At 40.3% G+C, this 22,691-nt stretch overlaps 1 protein-coding gene across 3 annotated transcripts in view; it reads left to right on the top strand.

Annotated features, from left to right (window-relative positions):
• The first annotated feature begins 267 nt into the window (after nt 1-267).
• The window catches only part of LOC135209668 (protein enabled-like), a 58,667-nt gene continuing 36,243 nt past the window's right edge, over nt 268-22,691 (top strand). Inside the window, exon 1 of one of the 3 annotated variants that reach the window (XM_064242401.1) lies at nt 268-574. In XM_064242401.1, coding sequence (XP_064098471.1) covers nt 519-574 — 56 coding nt within the window. In that variant the 5' untranslated portion in view covers nt 268-518. Of the gene's footprint in view, nt 575-20,835; nt 20,966-22,691 lie in introns of those variants that run through there. The other 2 variants (XM_064242404.1, XM_064242403.1) reach the window with 2 other exon arrangements.

The raw sequence follows: 22,691 nt of genomic DNA, 5'->3' as shown, positions 1-22,691 counted from the left end.
AGCAGTTGGCGCATCCCCGTCTTCTGGAAACACACGGACGCACACACCCCGTCCAGCAGCACGTACGTACGTACATACACACACATGCACATCATCCCCCATCCCCCACCCCCACCCCCGTCCCACATACCCCCCCCTCCCCCCGGGGCCGCCGACGACGACTGACTTGCCTTGCTATCCGCACCGTGTGTTCCAGCGGGCGTTTCATATGAAGTCCGCGAGCCATTGGTGGCACACGCATGGTGGCAGTGTTGTAAAAAAAAAAAAAAAAGGGAGCAGCGCCCCCCCTCGACCCGGCGGCTGTTGTTGTTAAAAGCAGTAGTCGTCCTACTACTGCTACTGTTTACAGATTCCTGCTTTCTCTCTCTTTCTCTCTTTCCCTCCCTTTCTTTCTCTCTGTCTGTCTGTCTGTCTGTCTCTCTCTCTCTCTCTCTCTCTCTCTCTCACAAAAGTATATCATCGTCCTGGCGCGGCGGCGGCGGAGGAGGAGGAATCTTCGTCCGTCAGTCAAAAAGCAGATGTGGTTCACCAGCCATTGCTCATGTCCCGGACTGTTGACCATGTTTTTGGTGAGGTAATGTCGCTCGAGAAAGTCCATGTATTTTTTTTTTTTGGTGAGGTCAAGTCGTCGACGACTACGATGACGACCGACGAATATGACAATATACTCCTGTTTTCAATTAAATCATTTTTTTTTTTTTTTTTTTTTTTTTTGTGAAGCGGACGATGTTACTTGGTAACTTCAAAAGTCTATATTTCAGCATCCCCCACCCACCCTTTCCTCCCCCTCTCCCCCTTCCATCTCTGTGCTTGCTTTTGCCTTGTTGCCGGGTATTGGTGAGATGGAAAGGGGGGGAGGGGGTGTGGTCGTTTTGCTCTTCCCCGAGCCCCCCTTTTTGCATTTTTCATTATTTACCGGGTTGTAGTAAGGGGGGCAACCAACCACCGGCTTTCGCATCCCTCGTCCACCAGAGAGATATTTGTTTGTTTAATTATTCACGTCAAATTTGACACCGACCGTTTCAATCATTGAAGACCGCTTGCTTACTTCCTCGTGGAATTCTGAAGGAGAGACATAGAGAGACAGAGAGACAGACAAACAGACGCCTCAACGTTCTTCAGAAGTTCTTTATGGAAAGGAAAATACAAACGTGATAACTTCTTTGTTCCCGTGTGTTCTCTCTTTTTTGGGGGGAGAATTCCGGATGTGGCCAGCTGGTGTGATGAAAACATACACGTACATCCATTGCTGAAAAGATGGAAAAACTGTGCGTTATTTAGTGTAAAATCTTCAGTGGTAGTGATTTTTTTTCTACTTATCCAGGGAAAAGCTAAGATATTTTCTCTGTGTAAATCTGAAGGTAGGATCCTTGCATTACGTTCTTTGTTCCATTTTGAAGACGACTTGGGTATTCCTCGTTTATTTTTTTGACCAGGCGAGTTACATTATAATTTATTTATATATTAAATTATCTAATGTGGCTTTGTTATTGAAAGGCAATTTCTGCTTTTGAAATTTGTTACGTGGTTTTGTTATTGAAAGGCAGTTTCTGCTTTTGAATAATGTTATGGAAAGGCATCTGTCTTCTGCTTGTGAATAATTTTATTTTATTTTAATTATTTTTTTTTTTTGGAACGAGTAGTGTTCTTGTTGCATATCATGTCAGTCAATCAGTCTGTCTGTCAGTCTAGCTGTCTGTCTATTTGTCATTCCTGATGGCAGTGGGTGATAGCAGGGAGTAGCCCTCACTTCCACCCCTCCCCCCCTTTTTATTCTCATAGTTTAATGAAGGAATCCTGGAACACGTGTTCCCGTGATGGTCTGCGAGAGAGAGAGAGAGAGAGAGAGAGAGAGAGAGAGATCAGCAGCAAGGGGAGGAGGAGAGGGCGAGACATAGATAGAGAGAGAGAGAGAGGAGAGAGAGAGAGAGAGAGAGAGAGAGAGTGGGGGTGGGATGAAAGGTGGGGGGGACTGGTTGGGGCCTCTCGCTTACCACGCGTTGTGCTTCGTCCGTTCTCTTCCCCCTTGACTCATCAAGTGAGAGATCGATACTGCTGCTGCTGCTTCTGCTTCTGCTTCTGCTGGAGCTGAAGCTGCCTTCCTCCTGCTTGTGGTGGTGTTGGTCTTGGTCTTGGTCTTCTGCCTGCTGCTTCTTGCTTGGGCCTTTTTTATTTTTATTTTTTCCAGTCTTGGTTTTACTTTCGTCTCGTCTTCTTGTCTGTCTTTCCTGCTCTGTTGTTCTGTAGCCTCTGTGACACCCACTCATCTTTCTGTTGTTCAGCTCTGTATAGCCTCTGTGACACATTCTGTTGCTCTGTGGCAATATGACACCCACTCATCTTTCTGTTGCTCTGCTCTGTATAGCCTCTGTGACACATTCTGTTGTTCCATAGAAATATGGACACCCCACTCTTGCTTTCTTCTGTTCTTGCTATTGTAGCCTCTTGTGACACAAAGTTCTTTGGTTGGGTTCTAGAAAAGCCTTCTGTGACACCCACACTCTCCGGCCATGCCACGATGCCAAAGACCTCTGAAGGACCAGTCACCTTCAGGTAGATGCTTTGCCCCAGCATACCCCAATGATTGCTATGCCTCTTCATACCCTCTGATAACGCCCTCTGGCTCCAGCATCGCTGAAGGCTTCCGACTCCCATAGTTTCACGTAGCCTTCCAGTCTGCAGCCCCAAATGGGTGTTGCTTTCTCTCTTCACGCCTCGTCCAAATGCGCCTACGTTGGCCTAGCAATGCCACCTCACATCCCGCAATGCCACCCACGCCCCCGCTGCATTCAGAACGCCTTCAGAACGTTTCATCGCGCCATTCCAGTCTACGCCCGTGAATGACAGACAGCTCACTTGCCACACCGCCATACAGCCTCAGAACGCCCCCCTCCCCCCCCCCCCCCCCCCCCCAACCCCCCCCCCCCCCCCCCCACCCCCCCCCCCCCCCCCCCCACCCCCATTCTTAACCGCCACAACCTCTCTCGCCTCTTCTCACTCTCTCTCTCTCTCTCTCTCTCTCTCTACGCTCTCAGCTACTGTAGTAGCAAAATCATAGCGGCAGCCAAAGGCGGCGTATATTCCCTGTCGCAATTTATCTGCTTCGTCATCTACCCGTACCTATAGTAGTGGTGATTCATTCTCTCTCTCTCTCTCTCTCTCTCTCTCTCTCTCTCTCTCTCTCTCTCTCTCTCTCTTTCTGGCCTTTTTCTGCTGTTGTTTTTGTTGTTGTTGATTGAACAGATCCTCGAAGTTGTTCTTCTGTCATTCTCTTGATTTGAACCTAAGATTTAGAGCTGTCTGCCTCAACTATTTATGCCTCGCCTTCTTTTGCTTTTATATATTTATTCATTTTGTTTGTTTATTTGTTCACTCTGTTGTCTCTTGTCTATACTCTTCCCTTTGTCGTTTCTGTTCTCTCTGTTATTGTCTTCTTTGTTCTTCGGTACGTTTTCTTTGTGTTATGTTAGTTTTCATGTTTTCGTCTTCTGTTCTGTGTACACTTTTATCTATCATTCTCGTTCTTTTCCTTCATTATTTTCCTTTGTTCCCTGGTACGTTTTCTTTGTGGCGTGTCAGGTTCATTGTCTTCCTAAGTCTTTCTGTGTAGATATTTTTTTCTACCTCGTCTTCATTCCCTTTTCCTAATGATTAATTTATTCTTTGTTTTAGCATAACTTTTCACTCATTGTTTGAGATGCGCTTCTTCGCCATCTTCAGGAGCCATATTGGCACTCCATCATCATTCAGCATTGCTCTTGGCATTATCGATTTTATTTCGTCTGTTGCTTTGAACATTTCTTGGGGTTCTTGTAGTCGGTAGTTAAAACTCTGAGAATTTATATTAACGTTCCACAACTTTCATTAGTTTTGATTAAAGGTCGACAGCTTTCATTAATCTCAAGAAATCTTAAGAAAGGAGTGTGATAGGCTAACTTGAGCAGCAATGTATAATTAATCCATTGTGCTTCGTGGTGTGATATTTTTAATGGTTATAAACCTATTGTAGTATTTCGTGCTTTGGTCTTTTTAATGATTGTTACCTTATAGGAATTTCTTACTTGCTTATCAGCTGTTCAGTAAGTTACTTTCAAGGGAATGTTTACTAGGTTTTTTATTGTTTTCTCAAGGGGATGTTCGTCCAAGTAGGCTTTTTTAAAATTTTTATTTCCTATTTTTTTTAGGATCAGTAGCATATATCAACAAGTGGTTTATATAATAAAAGCGAAGGGCCTTCTGAGTCCTGATTCCGACTTCTTGAAGGTTTTATCGTACGTCCGTGAATTACTGGAGTTATATTCTTACAAAGGTCTCTTTGTACTCTGATGATATAATCCTTTTTGGCTGGTTACAGCTTTTATGATAAAAAGACACCTTCAGTAGATATGCTTATGTATTTTTAATGGCCACGCTATCTCTTGTGTATGTGTGTGTATGTATATATGTGTATGATTGTCTATGTATATATAAATACACGCATATAAACACTGACAGTCACTTTTAAGGGATGTAGGTGTATTCATATCTCTCTCTCTCTCTCTCTCTCTCTCCTCTCTCTCTCTCTCTCTCTCTCTCTCTCTCTCTCTGTGTGTGTGTGTGTGTGCGTAAATATATATATATATATATATATATATATATATATATATATATATAAAGGTAAAAGCCACGAAGGAAAAAATGAAGAACGTTTATTTTTCCTTCGTGGCTTATACCTTTATTTATGGATTTATCACGTTCCAAACTTTCGTGATTCAGTTATGCGTATACATACATTCATATATATATATATATATATATATATATATATTATATATATATATATATAGTGTATATTATATATATATATATATATATATATATATATATTTATATATTTCTAAGGGATAGGATGTTTTTCCCATGGAAAGAGTCATAGGTGGGGGGGAGGGGAGGGGGGCTTTTGGGAGGGAGAAAAATGCCTATCTGATGATGGGTCTCCTTGATAAATTTCGAAAGTAAACATTCTCTCTCTCTCTCTCTCTCTCTCTCTCTCTCTCTCTCTCTCTCTCTCTCTCTCTCTCTCTCTCTCTCTCTATAATAATAGCTACATTGCTGCGATCAATATAGGTACATAATCCCCGACCACTCGCTGGAACCCTGAACCATTTTTGTCCATTGAACCGTTTGTGGGGTTAATACTTCGCTAGTTATCTTTATTGCAGTGATGAGAGAGAGAATTTTAACAGAGAGTGTGTTTATTTTGGGGTATACTTAGTCACCAAGGTGTATACGCTGTGTATTAGTGTGTATGGTTCACTTTAATAGGATATAATTCCCTTATAAACAAGGCTGCGTGGTGTTTACCCTCTTCCGTGTTCCCCGGTCTGCCAGACATTCTAATTTGGGGACTTGTATCCTTTATTATATACTTTATTTTTTTTTATGTCCGGTATATTATCTTGGATCCTTAGGACTTGGGTCACTTCGGGAGGCCATCGTACTCGTCTAGGTCACTTTGGTAGGTCATCACACCCTTCTAGGTCACTGGGAATTCATCATAATCTTGTAGGTCACTTTGGTAGTTCATCACTTCCTTCTAGGTCACGTTGTTAGGTCATCATAATCTTCTAGGTCACTTTGGGAAATCATCATTCCCTTCTAGGTCACTTTGGGAGGTCATCATACTTTTCTAGGTCACTTTGTTAAATCATCATACTCTTCTAGATCACTTTAGGAGGTCATCATACCCTTCTAGGTCCCTGAGAGGTCACCATTCTCTTCTGGGTCACTTTGGGAGGTCATCATAGCCTTCAAGGTCACTGGGAGGTCACCATACTCTTCTAGGTCACTTTGGGAGGTCATCACACACTCTTCATCTTAAATCCTCAGGTCACTTCGCTAGGTCATCGCCCTCTCGTACATATTCGAAAAGACCCACTCTGCCCTGTGGTGTGACATATCGAAAACATTCCCCCAAATTCTCTCTCTCTCTCTCTCTCTCTCTCTCTCTCTCTCTCTCTCTATATATATATATATATATATATTATATATATATATATATATATATATATATATATATATATATATATATATATATATATATATATATATATATATAACCCGTCCTGTCGTTTTGATGTCAAATTGTCCCTGATGTTGCCACACGAGCATCGCTTATTATTGACCGCGTCATTAGCGAGCGCTGCTTTTTATGTTAACAACATTTCCCTCGGGAATTGTCCTGAAAGGGTAATGTCCGTTTTTGAATGTTATTTTCGTTATTTTTTTACTTTATATATATATATATATATATATATATATATATATATATATTATATATATATATATATTTTATAATATATATATATTTCTATATATATATATATATGTGTGTGTGTGTGTGTGTGTGTGTGTGTGTGTGTGTGTGTATGAGTTGTAATGGTTTCCAGTGAGCTTCCAAAAGAGACCGGCTGAAATTTGTTTCCCAGTTTATTATTTATTTGACATTATATCTCAAGTTATACATTGTTGATGTTCGTGCTCTCTCTCTCTCTCTCTCTCTCTCTCTTCTCTCTCTCTCTCTCTCTCTCTCTCTCTCTCTCTATATATATATATATATATATATATATATATATATATATATATATATATATACATATATATAAAACGTTTTTGTAATTCTTGGTACGTCGTAATAATTACGGATTTCGTTTTTTACCCACGACTTCAGTTTATTTCTTATTTGTGTCATAACGTCCCAGGTTATACGTTGTTGTTCAGTGCTCTCTCTCTCTCTCTCTCTCTCTCTCTCTCTCTCTCTCTCTCTCTCTCTCTCTCTCTCACGGATTTCGTTTTATACTCACATCTGGCGCCATTCGTTGAATACGTCTTGCATCTCTTCCTGACGAAAGCGTTCATGAACTGAGTTATATCACCCGCCAGAGGTCATGGAACTTGCTGTGTGAATGTCGAGATATTTTTCGTTTAATGAGAGGGTGACTCAATTGCCGAGCTGCCAAAAAGTCCATGTCCGTTCATTCCTTGCACGTTCTTGATCGTGCATCGAAATTGCGTTTGCTGTGTATAACGCACGATGTGCTTTTTTTTCAGGGGAGGGCACATATATGTATGACGTGCGTTAGATTTGTGAATTAGATCTCCTTCTCCACTGGAAAACGCGTGTGCTATGAATGCGTGCGCGTGTTTAGGTCGATTGAGAGGGGCGTGGTCCCCCACGAGTTGCTATCGATCACGCAAAAACACGCCCCCCCCTGGGAGGGGGGGATGCACGCACGGCAACTCACGTGGTCTAACCCCTCGTTATATAACCCGCAAAGGAGGAGGTTGTGTTATATATCCCGATTTATCCACCTTGCTTTTCATTCCAATTAGAAGATCATCGTCTGGAAGCTGAGGGATTTATCTCTCTCTCTCTCTCTCTCTCTCTCTCTCTCTCTCTCTCTCTCTCTCTCTGCTCGGAATCGTGTCCTTCTCCCCGTGTGCTCTGATGAGTATTTTTAGGAATCGTGGCCTCGTTCGTGATTCCCATTCCCTGTGGCTCTCTCTCTCTCTCTCTCTCTCTCTCTCTCTCTCTCTCTCTCTCTCTCTCCACTGGAAGCACGCAAGGTTGCTGCTGCTGCTGCTGCTACTGCTACTGCTGTGTCTACAGCTTTCTGCTGCTGAGGGGCTGTGGACTTCAGACACGCCCATTGACCAGATAGATGTGCGTTCGTTCGTGCGTTTGTGTTTGTTTATGTATCTTTCGACTTGGCTCTTTTGATTAGAGCCCCAGTTTGGCTCCTGCTTGTTTGTACTGGGTGAAAGGAGAGAAAGAGAGAGAGAGAGAGAGTATGTCTTCTTGGCTTCAATTCGGCCCCTTCTTTGTAGGTGAAGACTTGATCGTGACCTAATCCTGTGGTTTTGAAGAGCGAACACTATTCTTGGAGTTCCCATATGAATTAGTCCCCCCACCCCCCTACAAAATCGATCGGGTGGAGTCCTAACATCTCTTCATAATACATTTCTCTCATCTACTTCTTCCAGATATATTTATCGTTGTAGTTTTTGACAATTTTTTTTTTTTTTTTTTTTTTTTTTTGTAGAGAAGGAGATGGTGGAAAAAGCCTTAGTCTCTCTCTCTCTCTCTCTCTCTCTCTCTCTCTCTCTCTCTCTCTCTCTCTCTCTGGTAAATTTTTGCGCCCGGTAAAGGATTGGTATTTTTCGTAAAATGTTGAAATGTTAATTTCCCTTCATTTTTATCACTTTCACTCTTACCTAACTTTTTTAATCATCAGTTAAAATTTTAAGCAATTGTTTCCTTACGCATCTGAAATAGTTATTCCAAGTTTCCACATTCCTCTCTTACCAGTAGATTTAAGATCAATCAAATGAGAGGTCCACTTTCTTCCTTCATTCATTATTCTTCACACATTCATAGTCATTTCTAAATAGTTTTTAACAAACTTTTTTTTTTTGTGGAGAAGAGATGGTGAAATTCTCTCTCTCTCTCTCTCTCTCTCCTCTCTCTCTCTCTCTCTCTCTCTCTCTCAAAATGTCATCGAGGTTCCAGCGCTGGAAGGAGACTGGGTTAAGCGCCAACCACGCTTGTTCTAGGGCGTGGTGTATGGAGAGAGAGAGAGAGAGAGAGAGAGAGAGAGAGAGAGAGAGAGAGAGAGAGAGTGCCGTCACTCGGCAGGCATCCACTGTTGCTAACACAGGCATGGTTTCGGGGTTAATAATGGTAGTAACAAGAATAATAATAATGATAACGATACGGAAGGTATAATATCATCAGTATTCACTACGAGTGATTGATTGGTTCGCGATAATAGTCAATAATATCTGGAATAATATTACTTGATTATTAACGAGAACAAAATACTGATAATGAAAGTCAGTTATAAAATAGTTAATAAATATTACCGTTTATTGGACATGAAGTTTCATCTCTCTCTCTCTCTCTCTCTCTCTCTCTCTCTCTCTCTCTCTCTCTCTCTCTCTGAGCACGCGTGTCAGATGTTCAGCGTTGCCGTAGAAATAGTTGTACGTCCTTTATTTTTCATTTAACAATTTTTTATATTTGAGAATCGGGTACATAATAGATTTTATTTATCTCAGTACCTTTTTTTCCATGTTTTGTAATGCTGCTGTTCGTCGAAACAGTCAACATCAGATAAAATAGTTTTATGATGCATATTTTAGCATTTAGTCACAAAATACAGATTGTAACGGTACTGAATTAAAATTATTTTTGATATGCCGAATTTTGCAGCATTGGCTAAAAGCATTTTTTGTATAGCCTTCACAGTATATTCACAAAAACTGAAAAAATAATTTTATACCAGCAAATATCAATTTATTACTTTTATGTCAAAGAAAGCCATTGAGATGGCTATTTGTCTGTCCGTCTAGCTATTTTTTCTGTCCGTCCTCAGATCTTATAATCTACTGAGGCTAGAGGGCTGCAAATTGGCATGTTGATCATCCACCCTCCAATCATCAAACACACCAAATTGCAGCCCTCTAGCCTCAATAGTTTTGATTTTATTCAAGGTTAAATTTAGTCATGATCGTGCGTCCGGCACCGATATAGGTACGAAATAAAATTTGTGACGGCATCCTACGGAAATTAGGAATATTCGGAATGCTATGCGTCATTAATTAACAAATAGATTAAATTAGAATTTCAATCAATTCTCTCTCTCTCTCTCTCTCTCTCTCTCTCTCTCTCTCTCTCTCTCTCTCTCTCTCTCTCTCTCATGCGTACATGGGTTATGTACAACTGAAATATAAAACATATATGCATACATGGGTTATGTACAGCTGAATTATAAGACATATATGCATACATGGGGTATGTACAACTGAATTATAGGACATGCATACATGGGATATATACTTGCATACACACATGGGGGGTATGCCATTGATTTAACAGGAATAAGTACTTAGAAACACTTATTATACTCATTTGCAAAACTATGAAGCAGAGTAAACTTGCAGTGTGGCAATATTTACGGCAAAAATCACAGATATGGGCGTACACGCTGCTATGAATCTATTGACTCGCATTGTATTTTTCATTGGGTTCTCAGACTACCCCCCCCCCCCACACCCCCCACCAGAAGGAGAGAGGGGGGGGGGGTGAGAATAATATTGGCTCCAAGCCCAGTTCCGCTGTCGGAGTCTCTTGACCGAGTATACTACAGGTAACGTCGGTCAGGAGATGGTACTACTACCTATACCCCTCCTTGGGCGGGGCCAGAGGGTTGTGTGCTGGGTTTTGGGGTAGGGGTAGTGGACGGCTACGTATTCAAGGGGTCAGGAGGAGAGGGAAACGGGCTATTTAAATGGATGGTAGGGATCGCTGGCCTCACCCATTGGAGTTATAGAGATGTGTGTCTGGTAGTTGGTAAACAAAAATGGGGGAATATTATCGACGTGGTTGTATGATTGATCCTCTTTACGCATGTATAATGTGTGTTGCTATGTATGCACATGTGTATTCATTAATATTTATACTTGCAGATTGCTTACGGTTTCGTTTAATTGTCTTTTTTTAGTATATTTTGTCCTTGGAAATCGAAACACATGTTGATCGGTCTAAAAAAAAAAAAAGTGATGACTAGGCCGATGGGCTCACAATGCTTAAGTGATTGCATGCGATATGGGGGGCGGGGTGAATGGATAAGGGCGGGATACGACGCCAGAGGGCGGAGTTCCGGTAAGCACACGCAACAGCAAGCATAGGAAGACCTCCGCCCCTAGGCCTAGTCAAGCATATATATACGTACTATGGTCACCTCCTCCTCTAGGCCTAGTCAGGCAAAATACGGTCTCCTTCCCTAGGCCTAACACCTTTCGGCCTCATCTGCTGTTCATCGCTTTGCTAGATGAGTTTTATTTGTAATTTTATATAAAAGAAGCAAATGACACTTTTTTGGATGAGTACAAATCACTATTAAGCTTCGTTTTTATTCTGAAATCACTATCCAAGTCGGCGGCTTCTGCGTCAGGTATACACTGGCAAGTCTGGGACATTTTTATCTGATCGGTAACTGCAGAATGAATGTTGGGGGTTTGAGTCATCCAGTACCTTATTAATAATGCTTCTTCTTCTCTCTCTCTCTCTCTCTCTCTCTCCTCTCTCCACTGTATTGTTGGGGCTGGGGTGCGGGGGAGGGGAGATAGGAAAATTGACTGGCTCGTCTCTCCGAGCGTAGTAGTACTAGTTGATCCGATAGTCCTGGGGTGAGCGGGGGCCATGATCGTGACTGGGGTCACAATAACGAAGTCTGCTAATCGCCGTAGATTTATCTACTCTCTCTCTCTCTCTCTCTCTCTCTCTCAGGAACGCGCTGCGCAAACTGCACTACACTGGAATTGCAAAGAGACACACTTTCCTAGCCTACCTACGTTATGTACCACAGTTTTCTTCTGTAATTTCATCCTAACTGTAACAATTTATCCTGTAATCGTTTATTATTTATTTCTGTATAAAATTGTTTATTGGGATATCTCAATAATCTTATTCATAATTGATCTCTCTCGTATCAAATACCATTTTTTTTTTTTAGACCGACTGGAGGAGATGATATTGGTAGACTCAAGTGCACCGAATTGGAAAAATTGGTTGCAACTTCCGCGGAGTTTTTCAAAGGAAAATGTTTCTTTATTACTTAATGTGCTTTCAAAAGCAACATCCGGGAGAGCTTAGGCAATCTCTGCTTGGATGTTTGCTGTCGCTTTGGGTTACATCCTGCCTGATGATGTTTGCTTGTTAACCTTTCTGTGAAGTGGAGGTCTCATTACAGAGGCAGATTCCGTTTTTTTTTTCCTGTTTATTTTGTTTATTAGGTCAACAAGAATTTTGTTAAGAAGGATTTTGCATTTACTGCATTTCCTTCATTATTGTGAATTATCTTTTAATAATTATATATATATATATATTATATATATATATATATATATATATATATGTGTGTGTGTGTGTGTGTGTGTGTGTGTGTGTGTGTGTGTGTGTGTGTGTGTGTAGATACAGACATATAGGTACGTGGCACCACGTGAATTACACGTGTCCTTTGAAAGGGGAAATGGGTGGATTTGATTACATAAGAGGACGAATGAATTTTTTAAAATTTGTTTAATTTTAGGTATATTCGTTGTCCAAAAGGATCTCTTTAAATAGCAGGTAGCTGATAGGCCCCCCCCCAAGTTTTCTCGTGAATTAATACACTTATGTGAAGGGGAATGTGAGTTTTTGGCTTTTATAATATGTATGAATGGAGAGAGAGAGAGAGAGAGAGAGAGAGAGAGAGAGAGTTACTTAACTGATATGAAGCCCTGGTTAGGCCTACCAATAAGTTTCTCTGACATGTATCCAACATATTTGTGACTTGCTTGTAATCAACATGTTTATGACTACCAGTAAACCATTGACTTGCATCCAGGATGTCTGTGACTACCAGTAAGTTACTGGTTTGTATGCAACATGTCTGTGACTACCAGTAAGTCGTCTACCTGTATCCAACAAGTCTGACTAATCAAAAAGTTGCAGATTGGTATCCAACATGCCTTTGACTATCAGTAAGTTCCTGATTGTATCCAACACGTCTGTGATTACCAGTAAATTGCTGACTTGTAGCCAACATGTCTGTGACTACCATAAGTTATTGATTTGTTTTCAACATGTCTGTGACTACCAGTAAATTGCTGATTTGTATGCAACATGTCTGTGAGTATCAATAAGTTACTGATTTGTATACATGTCTATGACTCACTAAGTCGCCAAATTGTATGCAACATATATGCGATGTGTGTCCGACAAGTTGCCTACGTATTCGTGACACGCTCCTGCTGCGGAGTCAGCCTCGAAGCGTTGACGCATCAAGCAAACGGCATCGTTGTACAGGGCGTACTGTGAGCAGGAAATGAACTTCCAAGGCTAAACGTGAATAATTCCCCTCGACCCCACACTTCACACACACACACACACACACACACACACACACTTCCTCTATTTTAAGCGCTATTATCATCTCGATTGTCTGTCTGTCTGTCTGTCTGTCGGCCATTGTTTTATCCTCGATTTTATCGGACTCCGTTTATTTCCGATCGTAAATAGATATGAAGAGTGTTGGGAACAATTCATTGATGGATAAGGATTGTTTAAGAAACACGTGACTCAGTGTAGCAATCAACGAGGACTTAAATATATATATTCAAGTCTTTTTAGTCTAAACAAATTAACGAAGAAAATGGCTCTCTGTTTTTTGCAGTTTTCTTCCTAGTTTAGCTTGACTTCAACTTGATTAAATTAAGTAAATTTTTTTATTCCCGCGTCCGTCCGAAATGCTCTCAAATGGGAGGGAAAGAGAGAGAGGGGGAGGAAGTGGGAGGGAGAGGGAGAGGGAAAAGTTGAAGGGGGAGGGAGGAAGGAAGGATTGACAGAGGGGAAACTGTGAGGAAAGTAATTTACCTCATTACCCTGAAGAAAACGAGAACTCAGAATAAATGGCGAACTATGATAATTACGTCGCTCGACCACAAAAGAGACAACACACGAGATGTTTATAGAATCCGAGAGACGAGCTTTAGAAGGATACTGAGTTAGTCACTTCGCATTTTAATGTCGGCAGGATGATGATTCCATTCATTTGTGGAAAAGAGAGAGAGAGAGAGAGAGAGAGAGAGAGAGAGAGAGAGAGAGAGAGTTGGGAGGTGAGGAGGGAGGAAGATTAGAAACAAAAGTATTTAGAGCCGAAGAGTTGTCGCGCCACCGAAAGCACGGGAGCAGAAGAAAAGGGGGCGAAGAGAGAGAGAGGAGGAGAGAGAGAGAGAGAGAGAGAGAGGGTGAATGTGTTGGGCAAGGTTTTAAAGGCGACCAACTCTTACACTTATACTCTCTCGCTCTGCCTAATCCATCCTCAACGGCTGGGTTCTTGTCTCTCTCTCTCTCTCTCTCTCTCTCTCTCTCTCTCTCTCCTCGTCTCTTCGTGCCCCTTGTTTTATTCCGCCCTCGCCTTCAGATCGCCGTCTGCAGATCGGCTGAAGAAGGGGACTTGTGGGCTTTACTTAGGTAGCCGGGAAATCCTCGGCCTATAAGAGTCGAGTGCATCTAAGGGAAGTACTATTCGGTCTAGGTTTGCGCCAGTGGATTGAAGGTCTCTCTCTCTCTCTCTCTCTCTCCTCTCTCTCTCTCTCTCCATCGATCGATCGAACGAAAGGATATAACCTAATGTCACATCAGGACAACACCGTATATATTCAGGAAGAAATTGCCAACTTTACCATCCTCGCTACGGAGAGAGAGAGAGAGAGAGAGAGAGAGAGAGAGAGAGAGAGAGAGAGAGAGAGAGAGAGAGAGAGAGAGAGAGAGAGAGAGAGAGAGACTGCGGGGTCATTCCCCCAAAACTCATTTACATGTTTTGCATATTTTCCCTGCATCTTATTTTTATTTCCTATTCATTTGTGTGTGCGTGCGCTCATGGGAGATGCATTTATGCCATGAGTGTAGATTTGGCAGTTTTGTGGCTAACTTTGAATTGATTTATTTTGCGTTCTATTCAAGGAGGAACGTTAGGTTTTCCTTTTCGTATCAATTCCGAAGTCTTACGTTTATTGTAACGTTTACGGTAGGGTGGTCTTAGGCATATAGATTTATAGGCTTATACCTTTAGTTTCGTAACTGTTACAGTTGGGGGCATTAGGCCCATAGGCCTATGCTTTGTATACAAACCAGCTAATACAGTAACGTAGGATTAGTCACCAGTTTTTTATTTATAGAAAAACTTCTAAATTAAACTGCCCAGTTTATACAAAAGATAAAACATAAATCAAACACTTGACTGAGAATGCAGGTGTGGCTGTGTATGTGTATGTTTGAGAGTGTGTGTGCATGTGTATGTATACGTGTGAGTGTGGGTGTATTAGGGCCGAGTGGGTCGATGTTGGGGTGTGGATCTCAGAGAGAGAGAGAGAGAGAGAGAGAGAGAGAGAGAGTGGAGGAACGGGAGGCAAAGTTAGATCGATAGCTCTCTCTCTCTCTCTCTCTCTCTCTCTCTCTCTCTCTCTCTCATGGACCCCTTCCTGTCTGGAAATAATAATTTCTATATTTCCGTTAAAAATCAGTTCCATCTGATCGTCTCACGAGGCGGTTTTGCGTTTGGGTAGCCACACACAAACACACACTTAAAAACACTTCATGAACGTTATCACTACCACCACCACCTAGTCCGGGGCTTTAAAGGTGTGTGTGTGTGTGTGTGTGTGTGTGTGTGTGTGTGTGTGTGTGTGTATCAACACCCGGCTCTTCGAGACTTTTGTTTTCAGGGATAAGGAGAGGAGAATTCCTCTTAGTCATTTATACCGATAGAGGTGGTAATCATTTGTCGTGTTCGCATATTGTTGCTCTTTCTTCTAGTGCGGTTGTGTGTGTGTGTCCAGTTTCTGCTCCATGTTTGTGTGTGGGGAAGTTTTTTTTTTTCTGAATTATTCTGTGCATTATTATTATTATTATCATTATTATTTGGTTTACAGCTTAACATGAGCGTAGTTTGTGTGTGTACTCTTTTATTATTATTATTATTATTATTATTATTATTATTATATTATTATTTCTTTTGTCTTATCACAGTTCCAACATTCAAGGTCGAACGTGTTCCAAGGGCGTTTCGAAAGGCCCAGAGATGCTTTAAGCCACTTTTTTTCTTCTCGCCCCCTTTTTTTTTTTAGTTATTGCTTTCTCTCAGGAGGCCCTAAGGGCGCTCTCCTATTCCGGCTCTGAAAAGCACGATATTTATTTCCTTACTTTCTTTTTGGAAAACTTTTTCCAGTTGTAAACAATGCCACAGTGCCAGCCCCCTTCTTTTTTTTTCTTTTTTTTTACCTCGTCTGTTTTTATTGTTATTGCAGTCTTGGGCAGTTTATAGGTGTGTATGTATGAATATATATATATATATATATATATATATATATATATATATATATATATATATATATATATACACACCCTTAACCTTGTTCGGCAAGATCACTTACGTGTTCGAATACCGGCGACTTGGAGCTCTACTGCTAAATCTCTGCCCCCCGACACACCCCCCCTACCCACCCCGCCCTACTTATTCCCTATGTTGACAGTGTCTGGTGGTGAAGACCACTTAGATTTTTTTATAAGATTTCCAAGACGTGGGTCCATTGTCTCGTTTCTCGCGTATTTAGAAGACCGTGGGGGGGGGGGGGGTGCAGGATGGTTGTCACCGTTTTGGAATTTTACTAAAAAATGTCATATATTTTGTCGTGTAATTTCAGAAGTTTGACATTTTAAACTGTCAAGAAAGTGTCCCCTCATCAAGAATTTTTAGCACAGTTTTTCTGTACAGTGAGATTGCTTTCAAGAGACGTTGTTATATTTGTAATAATATATATACTATATATATTTATATAGTATATATATATATATATCTATATATAAATCTATAGAATCTATTGGTCATCTTTACCAGATACATGTGAAATGTAATAGAAACAAGGCCATCTTTTAACTTCTCTCAAATTCTTTGCTCGTTTTTTGGATATATACGCTTGTCACTACAAAAAGCCTTGAACAGCCTCCAACTTCAAAGAAATTCAAAGATATATATATATATATATATATATATATATATATATATATATATATATGTGTGTGTGTGTGTGTGTGTGTGTGATAGTGTGTGTGTGTGTGTGTGTGTGTGTGTGTGTAAGACCTATAGTAGATTCACATCAACCGTGCATTTGATGTCTAGGCCAGTCCCTTACGACGCTCCTGATTGGCTGTTGTTAAGCCAATCACAGGGCTGGGATCTCTCAGCCTCTCTCAAGAGAGTTCACACGGGCAGGATGCATGTTCCACCTCTCCTGAAAGACGTATACCTCAGGAGAGGTGGAACATAGATCCTACCCATGTGAACTCGAGAGAGACTGAGAGTTTCCAGCCCTGTGATTGGCTTATCAACAGCCAATCAGGAGCGTCGTAAGGGATTGGCCTATAGGCATCAAATGCACGGTTAATGTAAATCTACTATAGTAACTGGTGCCTGGCTTTTAATATCCCGAGACAGACGCCCTTGGTATGTTCGCGTTGGCAACCTCCTCCTCCTCCTCCTCCTCCTCCTCCGCCTCCTCCTCCTCCTCCTCCTCCTTCTTCAGCAGACGTCTAGACTTTCCAGGCGCCCTTTCTATTATTCCCAGTACACTGGCGTTCCTCTCCCCTAGTACCTCTGGATCTCCTCAGCCTTTTTAAGTAATGAAATGTTCGAACTGGTAAGGTAAAAAACCTCGGATAGTTTTTGTGACGCTGGACGATGGAATCCAGATAGATGTTCGTCAGAATTTTAACTTTACACTTTTATTTATTTATGTTTATTTCTCTAAAGAAAAAAAATAGAGGGATTGATCTCTGATTAATAATGGAGGTATTAAGTGACCATAGAGTTATGTAATTGATCTCTGATTTATCATAGTCGTCGTCAGAATTTAACTTAACTTTTTAAATAATTTTTTTTTATTTCGCTAAAGAAACGAAATAGATGATTGTCAGTGCTCTAATTGATCTCTGATTAATAATAGAGGTATTAAGACTCCATTGAGTTATGTAAATGATCCTACTTATTTAATTTATTTTTATTTCTCTAAAGAAAAAAATAGATTATTGTTCAGTGCACTAATTGATCTCTGATTAATATTAGAGGCATTAAGTGACCATAGAGTTATGTAATTGATCTCACTTATTTAATTATTTATTTATTTTTTATTTCCCTAAAGAAAAAAATAGATGAATGTCAGTGCTCTAATTGATCTCTGATTAATAATAGAGAAATTCAGTGACCATAGAGTTATGTAATTGATCTCTGATTAATAATAGACGTATTTAATGACCAGAGAGTTAAGGTTTTGGCTGGACCGGGTATGAATGACCTCATAGGTCCCAGTGCTTGGGCCTTTTGGCCTAAACTCTTGTACGTATTCCATTCCATTCTGCATGGGTGACCTTATGCAAACGTAAACAGTGAACGGTATAGACGTTTGACCTTTTCTTGGGCTGGACAATCGTATATCATCACCCTGTTTCTTTAAACAGTTAGATTTACTCTTTCATAGTTGGCTTGAAAATATATCTTCAATTTGTTTGTTTGTTTGTTTTTCTAATGAAAGTAATGCATCAGACAGTTATCTATGCGTTTGAAGGTATGTAGTCTCTCTCTCTCTCTCTCTCTCTCTCAGCTTGGTGAATTATCTACCTAGTTGTTAGTCGATTTGTTGTCAGTGGCTGCTAGTAAAGATGAAGAGAGTTAGAGAGAGAGAGAGGAGGAGAGAGAGAGAGATTGAGAGAGAGAGAGAGAGAGACAGAGAGGACGAGAGAGAGATAGAGAGAGAGAATTATTATTATTATTAATTATTATTATTATTATTATTATTATTATTATTATTATTATTAGACCTTCTTTTAAACATCTGTTGAAAATAATGGCTGGCTGATTCAGCTGCGTTAATTCTATACAAGGACTTTTCTCGAGTTGATAAAAAGATTACCTGCAGAATTCATAATGAGTGCCAAAAGAGGCCGAAAGAATGCCTTGGCACGCAGCCAAGTTATGAAAATATATTCATATATAATATATTTTTTTCATGACGCATTAAACCTGAATTTAGCCAAGCCGTAAAAGATATTTGTTGATGTACGTCACGTGGTGGAGATGACTCGTGGAATGTGACGTGTCTGTCATGTTGGTATTGGATGTTTATATTTGAAGATGGGAGGATGTTTTTAAGAAACAAATGCAAGCAGTCGAACGTCATGCTGCTTGCAATATTTTATGGGCTTGCGTCAGACAGCTGAGAGGCAGTCATAGGTGATGCTATTGCTGTTTGAACGTTTAATTTACTAAAAGGTAGTTTCTTGTAAATATGTACCTCTTCAGTTCATGTTGGATTACATTTTTTATCATTAATTAGTTCGTAATTTTATATATATTATATATATACCAGTATTGCTTCGAAGTTATCTTCCAGACGAGTGACAGAAAATGCTAGACCCCAAAAATAGCTCTGCTTATATACAAACAAGAGCGATTGTTTAAAAATATATATAATTTCTTTGTGCATACAATATTGAGTTTCTTGTTTGCATGTATTTGTATGCATGCCTGCGTAATTTGGCATTAACAGCAGCAGGTGGGTTTTGTGTCTTCATGTGTAGTTTCCTAGTGTATGATGTATGTATGTATATATATATATATATATATATATATATATATATATATATATATATATATATATATATATATAAACATACACAATATTTTAATCACTGTCCCAGCAAGTAAATGTTATGTCTCACCTTGAAAGTTCTTTCGCAAAACTAACTATATAATCCATATTACGAACGATCTGGGAAGTATACTACACATCCAGCCCCCCCTGCCTTCGCAAGCTTCTGCGCATTTGTTTGTTGTTTGTGTTTGTTTGTTGTTTGTGGTGGTTAGGTAAGCGTCGTTCGTTCGTTCGCTCCTGGGCCGAGGTTGGCGACCGCGATGCGTTGGTGGTGGTGGTGGTGGTGGTACAGTCAGCAGCGAATGACCTCCCCTCCGGCATTTTGTTCTCACGCTGCCCTTAGCCCCAGCCCCTCCTCCCATTACCCAAGGGCGTCCCCCGAGGAGGGACGTTGGCCCTGGTCCTCCTCATCCTCCTCCTCTCATCTCGGTGTATTTATTTGCCTGCCTCACTGTTATTTATTTTGCGAGCCGTTCTGCAATCCATTTTGCTCTTTATATATTCCTTTCTCCTGTCTGAATAATGTTACGTTTTTATTGCCTCATCCTCTATTTTATTTTTAATGATTAGTATCAGTATTTATCGCAGTCGTCGTTCTACCATCATTTCATTACGTTCGCCATCTACGATCGTCCCTCTTCTCTGCAAATTTCACTTCGCTCAGACCTCAATCACAACACTTCGTAACGAAAACTTGCAGTATCTGTTGCAATCGTATCATCATAATTTTATGACGTTCCCAAATTCTTACGTCTCTTTTACCTACAAAATATCACTTCGCCCAAACATCAATCACAGCATTTCGTAAACTTTGTTTCCTTTTTCAGTATTTTTAAATCTTTTATTTTTTATTTTTTATCTTTTTTTTTATTGGCGAATTCTGCTCACTTCATAAACTACTGCAGTCGCATCGTCATTTTAAGACGTCTCCGTTTTCTACAGAATATCACTTCGACCAAACATCAATCAAGTAATTTCGTAAAACTTTGTTTCCCTCTTCAGTTTTTTTTTTTAATATATTTTTTTTTTATCTTTTTTTATTTGCGAATTCTGCGTCACATCCTCCCTCTCCTCTCCACCCGTTCATTCTATCATCGCTTGACTCATCATCTCTGCTGCCTCTCGTCTGCTGATGCTGGCCTTACCACCCTCCCCCCAAACCCTCACACGCCCCCTAACTACCCAGTCCTCCTCCGCCCACCCCCACCCATTCCATTCACCCTGCGGCTACCCTCTGCCCCGAACTCTGAAACCATACCCATACCCATACGGACGCAATCACTCTTATCATCATCGCTACAGCAGCAGCAGTAGTGGTGGTGGTGGCTGTATAGGAGTGGTTTATATAGTAGTGGTAGTGCTGGTGATGGTGGAGGGTGGTTTTCAAGTACCGAGTTCTGACGTAGTGGTGTATACCCGGTTTCATCTCTCTCTCTCTCTCTCTCTCTCTTCCGTGGGGTTTAAAGAGTAAATTTGCCTCGATATGTTCACAGCGCTATTTCTGTGATTATGAATCTCTCTCTCTCTCTCTCTCTCTCTCTCTCTCGATGCTTCGTCTCAAAAACTGACGTTTGAGTGATCTGTCAAAACCGTTGTTGGAAGTGTGTACCGAGAAAAACCAGATTTGTTTTTAAATTGAATGTTTAATCAAACTTCTAGATAGAGAGATGATTCGGTGAGTTCGTGGTATATTATTTTGTGCTTAAATAGAAATATGTTTTTTTTTCTTTGAATATATACGTGTATATGTATTCTGAAACATTTTAGATTGCATAATTTCTCTCTCTCTCTCTCTCTCTCTCTCTCTCTCTCTCTCTCTCTCATATAATATAATATATATATATATATATATATATATATATATATCTATCTGTATTTTCTTTGTTGATAATCAAATGCTCTTTGCAACGTCTCCAGGTTACTATCAATGAACACTATGATAATTTTTGGAAGCTTGAATTTCATGTCCAGTGTCCCCTTTGGTGGGCCTGTTATATATGGATAGGGTTCATCTTCTGAATAATAATAATAATAATAATAATAATAGTAAGAGTAATAATAATAATACTAATAATAATAATGCAGAAGAGTTTGCTACTACAAACAGCGCACATAGTGATGGACTCCTAAGGAGGCAGGATGCAACCCGGAACCCCACACTTTATAAAAAAAACACCCATTCGAACGAATTGGATGACTGTGATAGACCAATAATAATATAATATAATAATAATAATAATAATAATAACAATAACAAAAATAATAATAATAATAATAATAATAATATCCAAGAAAAGTAAATCGAATGAAATTTGCGATGTTTTAATATTTTCTCTTCTGGGAACAAAAGTCCTCATAATTGCTGTTTAAGGACATTTTCCCGTCCAGAGATCAAGATAATTAAAACTTGATTCTTTTTGTGCACAATACTCTTGGTACTACGTGGAACTCTCGTCACGATGACAGACCTCTCCTAAGGATCCCTTTCATGACTGTGCATTGAAGGGCATCACCACGTCGCTAATTTGCCTTTCCAATCCCCTGTGCCCTTAAACACCCCACCCCCGCCCCCCTCACCTTCAACACTCCAACTCCTCTCTCTCTCTCTCTTCTCTCTCTCTCTCTCTCTCTCTCTCTCTCTCTCTCTCTCCTCGTCGGGCACTCGAAGTCCTTCTTCAGATCATCCGAGATCCTCTTTACTCGACAACAACATTCATTCTCCTCTCTCTCTCTCTCTCTCTCTCTCTCTCTCTCTCTCTCTCTCTCCATTCAATCATGAGGTGGCTTGGCACCTTTTGGCACCTTGCCTTTTGCGGGGTTGGGGGGGGGGGGGGGAAGCGTCTCGCATCCTCTTTCAGTATACTGGGGGTCCCCTCTCTTTTCTTTCGCTTGTGGGGCCAAACACCTCCCCACCCCCCTACTTTTTTTTTAATCGTTTCTAATTACACGATGCAGGATCTTTCCTTACTGGGATCTCTCCTGATTCGCTTCGTTTTGGCTTTAATCACGAGGCTGTTGCCAATTTGTGAATTATTATTATTTTATTTAGTCCTTATAAATACTCTCATTATTTCCTAGGGGGTATATTGTGTACTGTCAATAATTGCAAAGGGGTATATTGAGCACTTTCATTACTTCCAAAGGGGTATATTATGTACTTTCATTATTTCCAAATGGGTGTATTGTATACTTTCATTATTTCCAAAGGGGTATATTGTATACTGTCATCATTTCCAGAAGGGTATATTGTGTACTTTCATTATTTCCAGAGGGGTATATTGTGTACTTTCATTATTTCCAGAAGGGTATATTGTGTACTTTCATATTTTCCAGAAGGGTATATTATATACTTTCGTTACTTCCAAAGAGATTTGTTGAATTTCACATACTTTTGAGGCCTT

Source organism: Macrobrachium nipponense, chromosome 38, assembly GCF_015104395.2.
Source record: "Macrobrachium nipponense isolate FS-2020 chromosome 38, ASM1510439v2, whole genome shotgun sequence".
Classification (NCBI taxonomy): Eukaryota; Metazoa; Arthropoda; class Malacostraca; order Decapoda; family Palaemonidae; genus Macrobrachium; species Macrobrachium nipponense.
Note: the sequence above shows the minus strand (reverse complement) of the source record. Positions and strands in the feature narration are given on the sequence as shown.